Source organism: Perna viridis, chromosome 12, assembly GCF_037379345.1.
Source record: "Perna viridis isolate PV_CMFRI_1.1 ecotype Kerala chromosome 12, ASM3737934v1, whole genome shotgun sequence".
Taxonomy (NCBI): Eukaryota; Metazoa; Mollusca; class Bivalvia; order Mytilida; family Mytilidae; genus Perna; species Perna viridis.
The window spans coordinates 2,507,566-2,526,247 of record NC_142456.1 but is presented as its reverse complement, the minus strand read 5'-3'; the positions used below and the strand labels follow the sequence as shown (position 1 = coordinate 2,526,247).

The 18,682-nt window shown below is 39.0% G+C and overlaps 2 protein-coding genes across 2 annotated transcripts; both read right to left on the bottom strand.

Annotated features, from left to right (window-relative positions):
* Positions 1-13,358: 13,358 nt before the first annotated feature.
* LOC148600761 (uncharacterized) lies at positions 13,359-14,723 on the bottom strand. The gene has a single exon (XM_088556296.1). It carries the CDS (start codon positions 14,721-14,723, stop codon positions 13,359-13,361), a length of 1,365 nt encoding a protein of 454 aa, XP_088412422.1.
* Positions 14,724-15,440: 717 nt separating this feature from the next.
* On the bottom strand, positions 15,441-16,157 carry LOC148600760 (uncharacterized). Its single transcript, XM_088556295.1, has one exon. It carries the CDS (start codon positions 16,155-16,157, stop codon positions 15,441-15,443), a length of 717 nt encoding a protein of 238 aa, XP_088412421.1.
* Between the last annotated feature and the right edge of the window lie 2,525 nt (positions 16,158-18,682).

The window sequence follows — 18,682 nt, the reverse complement described above, 5'->3', positions numbered from 1 at the left end:
AACTTTACATGTACATGTATCAATTAATACATATGTTATGTTAACTTTAAAAGTGTACTGAATAATTGTTGTAATTAATATATAATATCTTGTCCATTTGAACTGAATCGAAGGCACTGCAGGTCATCTTGAAACTGGTAGTGTAAACCTGGAATATACTAATGTACATGTTATCTCAAGCATAACACATGATAATTGTTACTTCCTTTTGTAGTTTTCTCAAAAACAAAAGACACACTTAGTATTCTGGAATGGCAAAAGTAGTGCAGACATGGAAGAGACCAATGCTCTGGAGTTTGGGGCAAAAGTAGTGCAGGCGTGGAAGAGACCAATGCTCTGGTAGTGTAAACCTGGAATATACTAATGCACATGTTATCTCAAGCATAACACATGATAATTGTTACTTCCTTTTGTAGTTTTCTCAAAAACAAAAGACACACTTAGTATTCTGGAATGGCAAAAGTAGTGCAGACATGGAAGAGACCAATGCTCTGGAGTTTGGGGCAAAAGTAGTGCAGGCGTGGAAGAGACCAATGCTCTGGTAGTGTAAACCTGGAATATACTAATGTACATGTTATCTCAAGCATAACACATGATAATTGTTACTTCCTTTTGTAGTTTTCTCAAAAACAAAAGACACACTTAGTATTCTGGAATGGCAAAAGTAGTGCAGACATGGAAGAGACCAATGCTCTGGAGTTTGGGGCAAAAGTAGTGCAGGTGTGGAAGAGACCAATGCTCCGGAGTTTGGGACCGGAAATGACCTTGGCTATGACCGGAAGTGGACGGATGGGGTACCAATGAAGGGAATATGGGGATCTTTTGATGTAAGAAGGGGGGGGTGGGGCTTACCGGTTAGGAGGGAGGAAACGACCTCCATAGGTAATTAGCGTCATTATATAGTATGGTGTAAACAGGTACGTATAAGAGTAATCAAGGGAACCAATGATATAGCGATAATCAAAAGAATGTAATCCAGGGACAAAAATCAGACATGGAAAACAGACATGCATAACAAAAACATAAAGTAACTTAAATCATACATACAAAGTAAAAAAAAGCAAATGAGCAACTGGGACTCAACGAAAAACTGGGAGCATGGACCAAGTGCACCAATAGGGTAAGCGTCCTCTGTTTTTCTAGAAACACCCACCGAGTTGCTCATAAAAATTCAAGTCCGGGGTAGACAAACGAGGAAAGGGAAACTATGACTCGTTGAATAAATCAGTTTTCATGATGCAGATGGATACACCAGAACAGAAGCCTATTTGATACAAAAAGTATGCGTAGTTTCGGCATAACGTATGAGTTGTGATATGAACACTCCATACGCAGGCGCTGAAGGGATGTTGCCACAGATGAAAGGAAAGTTGACAATCCTGAATGAAAAGTCATCACGTTTGACCAAAAGTTTGGTCAATAGTTTTCCCTTACAATCGATTTCTAAGTGTAGGTCAAGATATGAGACTGACTTCACAGTATCTGTAGTATCCTTTATCTCAAGTTCCTTGGGGTAGATGCGATGTATCAAATCCCAGAAATTAGGATGTTTAAAGATAACATGTCATCTGTATAGCGGAAATTGAGATTAAAGGATCTAGCCGAACGATATTCTTTCTTTCGGATCAGATCAGCCATAAAGTCAACCTCATTAAAAGTGAAGGAATAGGTCAGCAAGTAAAGGAGCACAACTTGTTCCCATTGGAATGCCGACCGTTTGGTGAAAAACACGTCCACCACACTGGACAAATATGTTGTCGATTAAAAATTCCAGCATTTTGTGAACATCTTCCTCTGTATATTTGGAAGATGATTAGGAATTATTTCTTACAAAGTATGAGGAATCTCTACCAAGAACTATATTTGTATCTAGGTGTACCATCTTTTTTTGAAAAAAAATCATAGGTTTTAATGCAATTATATTCAGATAATAGTCTTGGACTGTTTGTCTCCAAAAGATCTTTCGAATTTTTCAGGATCCACATTAAATTAATACTGTTGTGCTAGGACTGCAGACCCTCTTTGACAGTTGTGAGTATAGAAGTTAAACGTTTGAAAGAGGTTTGGTGGTACATTTTGCAGATCCAGCTTTGAAACCTTGTTTGTATGGATTCTTGTGGAGTTAAGGAATCCAGTACATAGACGGTATATCACAACCATCGTCCTTGGTAGAGAAACCAAAAGAGGATAGCACATATTTATGGTTTTCCACAATCTCTTCTTTGGAGAGTGTGGTAGAAGTATAGGTCTTATCACTGCTATTATTTTCTACGTCTATCTCTGAAAATAAACATTGGATATAAAACGTTTTGCAGACAAAAACAATGTTGTTTTGGGCTTTGTCTGCTGGTACGACCACATGTTTGTCATGTATAGTAGACAATGTTTTAGCTACATCGGAGACTTCTAAAACTGACCAGCATGGTGCACCTGGTCCATGCTCCCAGTTTTTAGTGGAATCCGAGTTGCTTTGCATGTATGATTTTAGTTACCTTATGTTTTTTGTTGTGTATGTCTGTTTTCCATGTCTGGTCTTTGTCCCTGGATTACATTCTTTTGATTACCGGTATAATCTCGGTTTCCTTGATTATTCTTGGACAAAAATATTGTTAGCATTTGCATTGAAATTATTAAGAATAAGTAACCGTAAGCTAGCCATAGAAACTGACAGATTCAACAGAACACATTTTAAAAATAGGATCTGTCCATTATGGAAATTTGAAGAAACACCCACTGATCATGAGTTGCTCATAAAAAGTTGCTCGTAGTCTTCGCACTTGCTCTGCTTGCTCAGCATCAAGTCGTCGAAGACCATGAGATTCTTGCGGGTGGGATCGAGCTCTCGAGAATCGGGCACGACGCTCGCCTGCTCAAAGAAGAAAGGTTCGATACCGCTAGGCTTGCACGGTGGCTTCATCGCCTCCACCACGTCTACCAAAGAGTGGGGATAGCGATCCTTGATGGAGAGAAGGTCGCGGATATCGTCTTTCGAAAACCCCTTCCCAAACGCCCGCCGCAGTAGCTGGTAGATGGGCTGGTGGAGCGATTTTCCGAAGACGTAGAGTCGGTCGTAGTCGAGCCATCCATCGCACAGGAGAAGGTTATTCAGCAGCGTCGTCTTGCCGCAGTCCGATTTCCCGATGATCAGACCTCGGATGGATCGCTTTGGGAGGAGAAAGTAGTTATGCCGACGACTCGCGGTGGGCTCATCGTAGGTAAATCTTCAACGTTCATTTATCTATATAAAATGGCAATGTACTGCTTGAAGTGCAAGAGGAAGACGGAGACGAATAATCGCGCCGTGATCACGAGCGACGACGGACGGCGGCGGCGGAAGGTGGGAACCTGCGCCGAGTGCGGTATGCATCGTCAGACCAATCATCGGCACTAAAGCGCGATTTGGGCTGGGCGTGGGAAAAAAAAGTACGATGGTCGGATGACCTAGCTGAAGAACTGCACAAGCCAGTCCGACGCAAATTTCAGAAGCGTCGCGTGGTGGTAGGTGGGGTTGACGAGACCCGGGCTGCCAATCTCGTGGATATGAGCGCCTTCTCCCGCGATAACCGAGGCTTCAAGTATCTCTTGAGCATCATCGACGTTTTCTCCAAGTACGGCTGGTTGGTGCCGCTCAAGGATAAGAGAGCGCCACGGTACGAGATGCCTTCCGGACCGTCTTCAAGGATCGCACGCTCGAGAAGCTATGGACCGATAAGGGAACGGAATTTTATAATCGTGAGATGAAGGATTATGAAGGATCTGCTCCGGAAGCACGGCGTCGAGCTCTACTCCACGGAGAACGAAGAGAAATCAAGCGTGGTGGAGCGCTGGAATCGTACCATGAAGGAGATGTTCAAATACTTCTCGGCCAATTCCACGCGCACCTACCTTCCCGTCTTGGACGATCTCGTCCGCTAGTATAATACCACCAAGCATCGATCCATCAAGATGACTCCCACCGCCGCCAGTCAGAAAGAGCACGAGACCAAGGTCTTCTGGAATCTTTACGGAGACCTCCCACCCATGCAGCCACGACGATTCGAAGTGGGCGATAAGTTCCGAATCACCAAGAAGGGCACTTTCGAGAAGGGATTTACTCCGTGCTGGACGGAGGTCTTAACCATCGCCCAGGCCCTAGCGACGCAGACACCCACTTATCGCCTCAAAGACTACGAGGGTGAGAAGATCCAGGGATCCTTCTACGAGCCCGAGCTCCAGCGCACCGACCAGGATATCGCATCGAGAAAATATTACGGCGACGGACCCGGGGAGGGACGAAGGAAATATACGTCAAGTGGAGAGGCTACCCCAAAAAATTCAACTCCTGGATCAAGGAGTCCGACTTGCAATGATCCCCAGCAGGCTTTCCGGTCTCGATCAAAGGAGACCAGAAAGTCTTGATTTACGCATGCTTCAACTCGACGGAAACCTTTAATGCGTCCAGATCCGCCAGCAGGCGATCGTAAAGGGCTTTGGTGATAGGTTCGTTGTCGGTCCGAGGAAGTGGGAGATTTAGCAGTTGATACTTGTGCATGTCTAGATCCCTATTCACCTTACGCCGTTGGTTGAGATGCAATCTGACTTATCGACTTTGCCATCTTCTACGGCGATCAGCTTTTTGGTAAGGTCTTTGATCGATACTTACCGGTGAGTGGTCGTGGTCCCGGACCTTATCCCCATTCAATGCGCCGCCGCAGATGTGGCAGTGCGTGCTTGCTTCAAATCCCTCCTTATCCTTGCCACTCATTAGCATCGGCTTCGCCTCCTTGCATATCTTACTGATCGCTTGCACTTCCTTCTCCACACATTGGACGAACTGCTTGGACGTATCCTCCCCGCAGTAGACGACCGACTCCTTGTAGTCGCCATGATCAAACTTCACGCGATAGCATAAACCTGACGGCCGGTGCTGCTGATACTGCTTCGTGTAGGACTTTGTCGGGTCGGGTCGGCAGGTATCGATCTTCTCCGTGAAGCACTCGGAGTCCGCATAGATCACGAATGGGACTCTCATCAGCTTCTTGTGATTGTGGAAAGCTATGGTGGATCCTTCTACCGGCATCTCGATCCTGATGACATCCTTCTGGCTGCAATATTCCGTATGCTCGTCCAGGATATCTTGCCTGGAGAAATGGCAGAGGCATCGGCGGCAGAAGAAGAGCTCATGGCCGTGCTCTGAGATTTGTGAGCTCAGGAGTCGAGAGAGGCTCTTGATCCAGCAGTAATGCTGCTTACCTTCGCGGGTGAAAAAGTAGATCAACGTGGGTGGGGCCCGTGCTCTTGGATATTCTGAGGGGATATACCTGGAGATCCTCTTTCTCATCCTCTCCCCCTCTTTACGCCGTCGAAACCGAAGACGTTCACGTTGATGTTGGGGTTCTGCCTCTCGAATTTATCGATCGCCTTGAGCGAGACTGGGAAGTCGATGCCTTCAAATTTTAGCTCATTCTCCCATCTCTTGTACTGAGCTATGCTGTTTGCTGACTTCTGATCAACCTCATGGTAGTTTAGGGGCGCCAGTATTGCCCACTGGAAGCAGTGATCGTCCTCATTTTTCACACTGACGATCGCCTTCTTTTTCGCAAGTGCCGATGGCGTCGGTATGAAGGAACCCCCCTTGAGCGGCTTGAATTGGTTCAGATGGATTTCTAGCTTATCGACGCTGCTAAAAGTCCATCCACTCACTTCGCGCATATAACTAGCCATACTTTCCTTGATCTTGAGGCAATCTCCAAGTCGAGGTCGTCAGATTCCACGAGCATTGTCGTGAAGGGAGTGGTGATGTAGATATTCTCTTTGGTCGTGAGGGTCGTTTTCACCATCTCCACTAGGAGCACTAAGTGGACCTTCAATCCCTTCTTTCAGGCTAGAGCATCTGAGATGGTGGTGGAGATCGTGCTTCGACTTAGCTTGAGAAACGTAACTACGTCATGCGATTTCAATCTTCACAGATTTCAATCTGTGGCACACCTCTCTTTAAGGTGTCCTTATCCACATCTCCTGGGGCGACCTGACTTTTGCTCTGTATGAAAGCTATAATTCTTGTATTTACCTTATGCTCAATAGGGATGCCGTCCGTTTGCATCTGGCCGTAGGGTTGGGGTTTTATGCAGGATTTTCTGCATGTGCGGTAGAATTGGCCTTTTGACACTACCAACAGGCATACACAAAAAGAACATAAACTAACTAAAATCATATATACAAAGTAACAAAATCAAATGAGCAACTCGGATTCCACTAAAACTGGGAGCATGGACCAGGTGCACCGGTAGGGTAAGCGTCCTCTGTTTTTTCTAGAAACACCCGCCGAGTTGCTCATAAATAGTCAAGTCCGGGGTAGACAAACGAGGAAAGGGAAACTATGACCCGTTGAATAAATCATGGTGCAAATGGATACACCATAAAAATCCACGAGTTCATGATGACGACCATAAAAATTCTGTAGTGGTGACTTCAATCTTGTAGCAACATAACCCTGTTCCAGGAGCCTATTTATTAGAGTTCTAGCGCGATACAAAAGGTCATGCAACAAAGAAAAAAGGGGGAGCAATTAAAATCTAATATGAATTAGATTGTGATGAAATGAGGCCATGAAGCATATTTATCACATTCAGTAGTTGATCTTGATCTTTCAAAAAGAGGGATATCTAGTAAAAATTAGGTATGTATGTGTAGCCAAACAAACTTTTAGAACATAAAGAGTCCCCGCTTATAACATTCCTGCTACAAATTTTCCTAAATATGTTAAAATGATTTGATTACATTTTGATTGTATAATAAATTGTCCCATTCTCAAATTTTCAAGTATTATCATTGTGGCTGACCTGTGATTTAAATACCCTGTATCACACCCCTAGGCATATACCTATGACGCATACTGTATATCAAACCCGTAGACCTACATCGCATATCCTATATCAAACCCCTAGACTTATATCGCATACCCTAAATCACAAACCTAGACCTATTTCGCGTACCCCTAGACCTATATTGGTATAATAAAAAAATATGATACAGATTTTGGCATGTAATATGTATGGAATGTACATGTGTATTATATCCATATACATGTAAGTCATAATTGATAATCAATATGGTTCTTGTTTAGTGCATTGTCAAGATATACATTTAGAATGCGGATCTTAAAGTTAGATACAGGATTTTCATGATGCATGAAGGACACAGTCAATTAGGTTAGAAATTCTATGTCCATGAAGAAAGTGTATTGAAAATATGATAGATATCAAGACACCCAAAAGACCTTTCCTAAGAGCTGATTTTCAGTGACATCCATACATGTATAATGTATTAGGTAAGTGAAGGTATACAAAAGTTTGCTCATATACTTACAATGATTTAAAATTTTCAGAACTGGTGATAGGTCTACTGTAAACGTTGCTAGTGTAGAACAGTTGTCATATGTCTTAGCAAAATTTGCAATTTACATTTGTATGTCTGTGAACAGGAAATTTATACTGAAAACTACAAAAATATATGTGCATGTACTATGGTTACTGGCATACGCAGTACAGTATTAATTAAATATTTCATAGATGAAATTATGATATTTGTAATACAATAATACATGTATCAAATTTGTTATATACTTTACATTGTGACATTAATTGCTCATAAATAAATCAACATACAGGGATGGATCCAGATATTTTGAAATGGGGGCGGGGGTCCAGACATCATTATAAATCAACAGGTAACTAGAAACCATACATGGGAGAAGCCCTAAAGCAATATCATTAGTAAACTTTCCAGTTTTTGTATTTTAAGAAGTTTTGTCTAGAAATGACTTTAATTGTTTGTTTAAACTCACCACTTCAGACCATGTACATGTCAACATCTCTTAATAAAAACTACAAATATGAAGTCTGATTTCGTAGCACTTATTTGTTGGCAAAACTTAAGAGTTACTTGTATTTTAATGTAATACATATTGGTGAAACAATCATGCAGAAAAAAATGAAGAAATGCACATACATTATTGAAGGCAGACAGCTATAAGAAGAAAGACATAATATATTTCCTGTATTCACTACATCTCTTTATCCTTGACTTTCCATCTTGATTGGAATTTTAAATTGCAAAAATATATGAGGTACAAACAAAAGTTTTTTTAGTTTAAAGATCTTTAAACAGCATAGTAGTTTTGATAACAAGAATTTATATCCTTTTTTGAATTGAAAACTTCACAGAGAAAGAAGGTAACTCTTTATTGTAAAAAGTGTATAGTTTAGACATTTTCACCTCCGGGCCTAATCTAGACAACAATGACAAGGACAACCTTCAGTAAATTTTGTTTGAAAACTAACAATATTGACATATTTGTTCATGTAATCTATTACAAATCACTGTCAAAGAGAGCACAAACAAGGAGAAGTTGTTTGCTCATTTAGATAAGGTCCTTGGTCAACCTAGCTCCCCTATTCCACAGGATTCATTTCCACTTCATGCATCTCCAACCCAAAATTTCAAAGTGTGGATTTTTCTTACTTTGAAAATCCATCTAATATTGACAGTCAGTGATTCACAGTGGAGATCACATTTTTGAAGAAATGCTGGTTTAGGTGTAGTCAAGAAATTTGAGGACATAAACGTACACAGCCAGAAATATCAAAAAACAGTAAAAGAAAAGAATATCCATAAAAACATTAATAAATAAGCAGTATTGATATGCATTTCATTGAAACAGATGGTTCTCTTTAAAATGACTGTTTGATCGGTTTATTAAGCTTGCATTTTGGTTTATGAATATTTGATTCAGTGCCTCAGCACTTTGATTTTAAATGTGTTGAACCGGAAAATGTATTTATACAATCTAGTACTGGGACAGTTTAATTTTGGGGCGAATTTACTTGTAGTCAGATGTTAAGCATTTTTAAGTTTCTTTCCCTGAGCTGAAAATTACTTTCTGTAAACACATTGTACCGGTAAAATCAATGGAGATGTAATAAACTAGTATTCTTACGCTTTAGAACTATACAGCCGCCATATTGGTTTCAAATTGACTGGCGTTCATGCATGTATGAGCGATCTGGCGAAGTTCATATCAGCATGAAGAATCTTATGATTAGAATTATTAAGGTAACAGTTCAAATTTCAGATAATGAGGATCACATTCTTTCAACAACAAAAATTTAAGAAATACCAATCACATATATTGTACATTTCGATGTGGACACGTGTTTCAGGGAGAAACCTGGCGAACTACTAATGAAATTAAGAAGGAATAAATGATATATTTTGTTCTAGATAATACTTTGTTTACTTTCGTCTGAGTGAGTAGTTTTTGTCTTTTCCTCGTGATATTCTCCATTTCTGAAAGCCGAAAGGGAGAAAATTTTGGCCTTGCGGTCTTCATTTTTATCGGGAAGTTTTAAATTATTACTTAAAACTAGTTATTACGATAGATAAGACATTAATTGCTAAGACTGGACAAAATAGTTCAGAATATTCTGGTGATATTTTTAGAAGAGGGGGTGCTACGTATAGTTTTCAATCGAATATTCCATCAAAGCTTATTAAGGTTCATGGTGATTGGGCTAGTGATGCATATTTAGTATATTTAGAGTTTTCTTTAGATGATAAGATAGAAGTTGGCTGAGTCGCTGGTATCGTAATTTCAGATAAATTCAATGTCCTCATGATATCAGACTCTATGGCCAAATATATAGATGAGGTGGATCACCTGACTGTAATACCAATTTCTGGAGCCCACATAAGAGATGTTGAAGAGAAGATAAAAAACAGGGAGTTAAATATAGAGGGGATTTCGCATCTTATTCTTCACGTCGGTACAAATGATATTTATAGAGAAAAATATAAGATTATGAGAGATTTTAAATTTTTGTTAAGAGTTTGTCTAGAATACTTTGATCATCATAATATTTTATTTTCATCTATTTTGCATCGTCTGGTTGATTTTAATAAAACCAGAAATATTTGTTCAGAAATTAATAAGAAACTTCAGAATTTATGTATTAAAATAAAGTTGGAAACATACAATCTTACAAGAGATTTTTGTGTAATTTAGGTTGCAGACCACCAATTCAACCAATGAGCATTTGGAACGTACGCAAAAATAGTCCTACGCAGAAATTATCCCTGTTCCTCATAGTGCTGTGAAAAAAGTTCTCATCTTATTTAAGAAATTTAAAGTTTCTGAAAGGAAAAATATTTCTGTACATATTATAGGTGCATTTTGCTTCTTGTGATATGAAGCCTAATCTCCATAATGGTTTCTAAATATACCCCTATCTTGTGAAAACACTGGGATTTCCCATGCTATTTATAGACCCTTCACTTCCGGTGACCAGTACTGCACTGCAAGTCTGCTAACCCCACATGCCATTCTGAGGATTGTGAGCTGACATATGTAGAATCATGCTGATATATAGTCCTCTGCAGGTTAATGTTAAGGTAAAGTCCAGAGAAGCCATTGGATATTGTGAAATTAGCATAGAAGCCTATGGGAAGTGGAATTAGTGGCGTCTAGCCTGTAAGGGCTTTCCTGTACGTAGTTATTTCGATTTAAGCTAATAAGCGACTTGTTTAGGGAGAAGCCGTTTGGCTAAACGAATGAGCAAGTCATTTAAGACAATTTAAACGACGGTAGGTGTCAATAAAGTCGTAGAAAATATTTTTATTCAAATTTTAACAGTATGTTATTTATGTGACGCCGAGTATAGTCACTGTTTAGCAATCACTTGACAAACAGGCGCGTAGCTGAGGCCAAATTGAAGTGTAGGCAAAATTACGGCAGGGGGTCTGGGGCCCCCAGCAGGTCCAGGGCGGAGCCCTGGTAGGGGATCCAGGGGATTCCGATTCAAGCACAGAGACTCGTTACAAGACTATATGGGTCATATACATTAGCATGGGCCCTGATATCTATGAATATTCTTTGCCATTTGTTTAATATGGTACCTAATCTTGTTTCTTGGTCAATATCATAAGCGCGACCCATAGATCGCTACAACGTACCTCTTTTGAAAAATATCATACACGTGTCTATGTGTGTTTCTGTTTTGCTTGTATGAGAACGGGAAGTTTATATATATTAAAAGATGAAATTATCGGTTATCATTGAATGTATGTAATATTACCCAGTTTCCGATTTAAACACAGGGGCTCGTTACAATTGACCATATATAGATCATATATATTATCACGTCCCCGATATCTATTCGGATCATTACGGTTACGAAAGAGTACGCAATCATACGCTCCCTTCGGGAGCGTTTATGATTGTATTTTCAACTTGGTTCTGATACTTATTGCAAGAAAAAGCATCAATATCCGGTTTGTACCTTCATTTTCGGGATCTGAAAAACAGCATAATGGCAGCTGCATTTGCGTATACTTATATATGCGTTTAAAAGCCAAACCTGTCTCGGAAAATATTCGTTAGTTTCGATAATTAAATAAAAATCGAATCATAGCTTTTCCAAGATAGGGTTGGCCATAATAGTCTGCTGTATGGCGCCCAGATGCTTAGGAAAATTACGTAATCAATATTATCGATAATTCTTAGGTCATAAAAATTGCGAAACGTAAACGAAATGAAACGAAAATAATCGATGAAAGAAAGAATCGAAACGAAGCAATTCGATAAAATGAATCAAATCAGACCATGACAATTAGTTTAATGCTTTAGGACATATATCATTACAAAATTTACCATATTTGAAGGTTATAATTATGAAATATCAAATCAAAGCTGACAAAAATTATCAAAGTTGTTTTTAATAAATGCTTCTTCGGGAGCGTTAAAAGGTTTCACCTTCATCATATTATCAAGGGAACCAAGATTTTAGCGGAAGTCACCCGATTTTAGAGAAAATCGCATTCGTACCATTTCGGATATTGAAAGTAAACCAAAATCAGTGACAGAGAGTAGTTACGATTAGCGACTTTGAAGACTCCGGTCCTTGATTGTCTATTACCCTCTTGAGAAAAGCTACACTGGTCCCAGTAAAAATTAGGTACCAGTTAAATCGTAGTTAGTTTTGCGTTTGAAAGAGAAATCCATATTAAAAACTGATATAACCTCGATTAATAGACATATATATTTTGCCAACGAAGTCGGTATTGAGTTTGCTTTAACATCACGTGACATTCATCATGCTTAAGTATTATAACTTAACCAATGTAATTTATGTAACGGAAGAGCATGATTTGACTCACAAAATTATACTCCACCACCGAGGATCGAACACAAGCTCGCATTTCATTGGACAAATGTGATAGCAATCGTGAAATTTAAGGCTCCATTGGGGGCTTTGGTGTCCGGAATATTTTCATCACTTTTATATATTGATAATTGGAAATAGTTTATCTGTTGAACCAATAATATAATTGAAATACAAAACATAGCACAGTGATCACACAGTTTACCAAATAAAATCTTAACCAGATTTGGGTATAGGATATGTAAGTTTCGTCACGTGACTTCGTGGTTTTACGGAGATGGGTCCTCGTCTACCATTCAAATGCATGGGGATTCATCATTATAATGGTGGGCTTGAAGTCATATACTAATTCGTCTCATTCAAGTTTATTCAGTATCAATATGAGAACGATTAACTACAAAATATAAAAGAATAACATTCATAAGCATTTGTCAAATTACTTTCACAAAAATACAAATGTTACAATTCACATAAATAGTATTGCAAAAATACAAAATCCGATTCGTACTAGATACATAGTGGGAAAAGTGGAAATATTGAGTAGCACTTTGTGGACAGTGAAAAATGGAAAAAATCGAACGTGACCCGTTTAAGAAGAGAAACTTTAGAAATAAATATGTATTATTTGTGAGGCATGACAAAATATAAGTTTGGTGTTGTTATTGTTTCTGGACATTTAAACATTTACATGGAAAAGGACACCTCGGATAAATATAGCCACAAGTCAATATCTAGAACAATATATCAAAAACATTATGCATATATAAAATACACATATCAAATGGGTTTTCAAGAAACATAAATGTACATACCGTATTGGTAGACTCAATAAACCCTCAAAAGTGATCATTCTGATAATTCTTCATCGAAATAGATATGTGACCTTCATTGTTTTCATTTAAGAGTAAGCTTTTTTAAAGGGACATAAACCAATGTAACATATAATTCTATGCAAATTGTGTGAAATCAATCAATCACTAAAATCAAACACTTTGGTCTCAACATTCCGGCCCCTTAATTGTGGTCATAAAACACAATTATCAAAATTATTAATACGAGCCAAAGTGAAAAAGACAATTAAAACAAAAAAATAAACTCTTAATCAAAGTCAGAAATCAAAAAGTTTCTGGTGCATAAACATTCAATAGTCTTTATACTGTTCTATTGGTCATTCTTTACCAACATACACAGTTTCGCAATTGGTCTAGTTAATGTCGTCGTAGCTGTCTTCAGTTTCGCTGAACGTACGAATCCGTCATTGTTTTTGAACACTTCGATTATTCGACCTAAGTTCCAATAGTTTCTCGGACAATTGTCTTGTATTATCACAACATCGTCTATTTCGACGTTTCTTTTCTCATTAATCCACTTTTGCCTTTTCTGTAGGGATGGTATGTATTCTGATGTCCACCTTCTCCAAAATAAATCAGTCAAGTATTGTATTTGTCTCCAACGTCTTCGTACGTAACTGTCTGTTTTACAGAATGTTCCAGGAGGAACATATTCTCCTGGGCGTAATAAGAGCAGATGATTTGGCGTGGGAACATTGATGTCGTTCCCACTGTCGAATATGTCGGTAAGTGGGCGGTTGTTTAGTATTGATTCAACTTCGCACATAAATGTCATAAGTCCTTCATCGTCTAGTCTGATGTTCTGTTCTTTGATTACTGAATACAGGATCTTTCTCACTGATCGAATTAGCCGCTCCCAAATTCCTCCGAAATGGGAAGCCGATGGTGGATTGAATTCCCATCTTATACAATTTTGAGTCATGAAACTTTCAATCTTGTCAATGTTCCATCTAAGAATTTCCTCTCGCATTTCTCGTTCTGCACCTATCAGATTCGTTCCGTTGTCAGATCGGATAAGTTCGGGTACACCTCTCCGGACAATAAAACGTCTTATTGCATTGACACATGAATCCGTGTCCATTGAATGTACTATTTCCAGATGTACTGCACGTACAGACATACAAGTGAATATCATTCCATACCTTTTAACAGTACTCCGACGTTGCTTGATGTAGAACGGTCCGAAGAAATCAACGCCAACCATAGAAAACGCATGTTTATCCGTTTGAAGTCTCTCTGCTGGCAGATCAACCATCTTTTGTTCGAGTAATGGTCCTTGATATCTCCTGCACGTGACGCACTTCAATAACATTCTTTTTGTAAGTGAACTTGCACCGATTATCCAGTATCGTTTTCTAAGTTCTGATAGAATCGAATTTCTGCCAAGATGTCCTATCGCACGATGAATGTCATTGATAATCAACATCGAAATATTCGAATTCTTTGGCAGTATAATCGGATGTTTCATATCGTAAGGTATTTCCGCTCGGTCTAATCTACCACCTACTCTCAATATGCCGTCATAATCTATATACGGATCCAGTTTGTATAGTTTGGATGTTTTCTTTAAAGTTTTCTTCGAATCACTAGATAGAGAATCTATTTCATCGGCGAAGTGTTGTTTCTGGATATATCGGATAATACATTTCTCTGATCGTTTAAACAGATCCGTCATGATCAGGTTTCGTTTCGTTTCAGTTTTTGCTTTGTCACATCGTCCTTTCAGAAGATCGAAGAATATCAAAATTCCACACACTACTCGTTTTAGTTTCATCCAATCTGAATATCGAGTCATCAATTTGTCAAGTATGTCATAATTCGGTTCCGTTATAAGTGTATTAACTGTTTCCTTTATTTCGCAATCGGAATCGGGAATTGAAATGTCTATCTCTTGTTTTGGCCACCCACGTTCCGTTTTCCAAAGAAAATCCGGACCATTTAGCCATGCCGTGTTTGTCTGAAAGTGTGAGGCTTTCATTCCCCTGGACGCAGTGTCCGCTGGGTTGACTTACGTGTTGCCATATTTCCATTGCTGGGGGTTTGTTACTTCCAGAATAACTTCTAGTCTGTTAGCAACGAAAGTGTGAAATCGTGATTTCAGATTGTGAATATAACGCAAAACGGACATACTGCCTGTCCAGAATAGAATTTTGTCGATCGTGTAATTCAATTCATCAACAAATAACTTTACTTAACCTGACAGCCTTCGCAGCGGCGGCGAGATCAAGTCGCGGTATCGTAATTTTCTTGAGGGGATTAACTCTAGATTTTCCAAGTACAAATGCACAATTGATTCTATTCGCATTGTCAACAAGTCTAATATAGAAAACCATTCCATACCCTGTTTCACTAGCATCGGAGAAACAATGCAGTTGACAATATTCGATCTCTGTTATATCTGTGGTAGTTGTATATTTTCTAGTTCGCTAAGTTGAGCTAGCCAATCAGTCCATTGTTTAAGCTCGGCTCCAGTGAGCTCTTGATCCCATCTGTAACCCTTCGTACACAATCGTTGTGAAATAGATTTCGCTGTGAGCACAAATGGTGATATTATTCCCATAGGGTCGTAGATTGAACTTGTAATCGATAGAACATTCCGTCTAGCCGTTGGTTTGTCCTTACATTTAACTTTTAATTCAAAACTGTCAGTTTCCATGTTCCATTGTACACTGAGAGCTCGTTCTACAGGTAAGTCATCATCAAGGTTCCAGTGCTGAACATCTTTAGCTCGATCATCTTCAGGTATCGAGTCTATAACGGACGGCACATTACTGATCCATTTAGTCATTTTAAATCCGCCATTTTTGCACATAGAAGTCACATCTCTAATAACAATGATTGCTTTGCCCTCGGATTCCACAGATGCAAGACGGTCATCGACATACATACTGTTTGTCATAATTTTCAATACAGACGGATGATATCTGTGTGCATAATCTTCAACAGTCTGTTTCAACGCAAAGTTACAACATGTTGGCGAGGACGTTGCCCGAAACAGATGGACGGTCATTCTGTACTCAACGGGATTTTCAACTACATTGCCATTCGGCCACCAAAAGAATCTAAGACAATCTCTATCTATCACAGGAACTCTAACCTGATGGAACATCGCTTCAATATCTCCTAGAATAGCCACATATTCCTCTCTGAATCGTAAAAGAACGCCAAGTAAATTGTTCGTCAGGTTTGGGCCTTGGAGTAACTGTGAATTCAACGAAATGCCCATATAAGTTGCTGAGCAAAGACTACACGGATCTTATTTTTCTGCGCGTGATACACTCCGTGATGAGGCAGATACCAAACTCGGCCATCATTTCTGTCCAAATCTTCTAGTGGGACGATCTCCATATAACCTTTCTCAATGAGCTTATTCATGAACTCGATATAATCTTCTTTGAATTTCGGATTTGTGGCAAACTTTGTTTTCAGTCCTTTCAAACGTTGCTTTCCCTGATATGCATTATTCGGAAGAGTCATATATGGATCTCGAAATGGTAAACCTATCTCGTAGTGACCATTCTTGAAGTTGAGTGACTTGTTCACTAATTCTAAGAACTTCTTATCTTCGACAGAATTTTCCAATTTATCATCGATGATTCTTTCCGGGAAATCATAGTTCAAAGAATTTCTAAATAATTGTTCAAGTCTCGAATTGTCTTCATCAATAGCTTCAACAGACATCAATTGCGCTCGATTCACAACCTGTTCTGTTTCGTCAAAGTCTCTGATTACATTCCAAATGATCCATCCTAATCTAGTTCTAGTAGCGTGAGGTGATCCACTGCAACCTGTAGCCATGTCTAATGGCATATATGCATCCGGAACGTTATTTCCAATCATCAGACCTATTTCACAATCCGACGACTGCCATTTAATGTGCGACAAATAACTCCATTTTGAAATTTCATCTTCTCTAGGAATATGTGTGCTTGAGACGGGTATCTCATCTTTGGTGTAGACCTTTGGAAGATTGACAATGTTCTTCATATCAAAGTCCATGACTTGCATTCCGGATACGGCGTACGTTTTCATGTTGAAAGGCTCTCCCATGGTGTTTACTTTCAAGTTCATTTTTTTTACCATTTCCACGGAGACGTGTAAGCAAATCTTCAGTACAGAAAGAAATGCTACTTCCAGTGTCGAAGAATGCGTACGTTTCAATTACGGCAGGTTTATCTCGAAGTTTGACCTTTACTGGTATTATTGGCATTGCACAAGATGACTCAGCGGCCCCTGTACGGGTGGTACTAATAATCGGATTCCAGTTTTCAGTCAATCGATCGGTTTGTGTTGATTCTGTAGACGTATTTTTACTTTCTTGCTGTTGTCTTTCACTATCATGAAGTATGGTTGGGTGTCTTCTTTGACAAATTTTACACGTAAGTCTATTTCTACAATTCGCTGTTCTGTGTCCTATTCTCAGACAACCAAAACAATGAGCTTTTGCTTTTAAGTGTTCATAACGATCTTTGATGCTGAGCTTCAATATTCCTCTACAGTTTTCAAGACTATGATTTCTTTCACAATATGAACATTTCTGATCATTGACCTGTTTTTGTGTTTCCTGTTTTATCTCAGTAGCAAAACTACTCTTGACATGTGTTGCCTCTTTCATTTTCGTTGCCTTAGATTTAGAAAACTTCGAGTGTTGTGAGTTTGAGTTCGTCATAGCAGGTTTTCCATAGACAGGATCATTCAGTTTCTTAGCCTCAGTTTTCACAAATTCCACAAAGTTTGAAAATTTCACTTGTTGTTTCTTGTCTCTGATATTCGACACAACGGTTCTCCAACGATCATGTATATATAGTGGAAGTTTTTTCATTAACGACTTAATGTTTTCTGAGTACTCTAGGATTCTGATAGCATCTATACTTTCAATTGCGTTTAAACATTCTATCAAGAATAGAGAGAATTCATCTAGCCCCTTTGAATCGCCTGATGTAATGTCGGACCATCCTAATGCTTTTTTGATGAAAGCATTGGCTATTACTTCTTCATCTCCATATCATTCTTGGAGTTATTGCTGAGTTATATGCATTTTCTCCTATTAGCTGACCAAAACCAGATACTACTCTATGCGCTTCGCCGTAGGTAAATTGCTCGAGATATGTCATTTTCTCTTCTTCAGTGTCAGCATTGACTACAATTCTAGCTGTAGATTGTCTAATAAATTTTCTGAATTCTAGCGGGTCGCCACCAAATTTCGTTATATCTGGAACAGGCTTTCGTAAGTACCTTACGATTGAAGACATTTCTGAATTGTAATGATTGTCGTCTCGATTTGTGTTAGCTTCTGGGTGTGGATGTAGCTGAAAATCCATGAATTTATCATCTCGATTTGTTTTTATTCGTCTGTCAATGTCATGATTGGGTGCTTGAGAACTCGCCTTATTAACTGATTTAACCACTTCAATTTCCGGTTCTATATGCCTATAAACTGGTTTAGATATCACTTCGACTATAGGTTCTATGTGTTTTCTCTCGTGTACATTGTCTACATTTAACAAAGTTTGTTCATCTCTATCCTGTTGAGGTATATATGGGTTTGCGTACACATTCAGACTACTGTGTTTCATTTTGTTAACCCTATAAATACTTTCATCATGTTTTGAACTACTTTTTCCTGTGGATGCA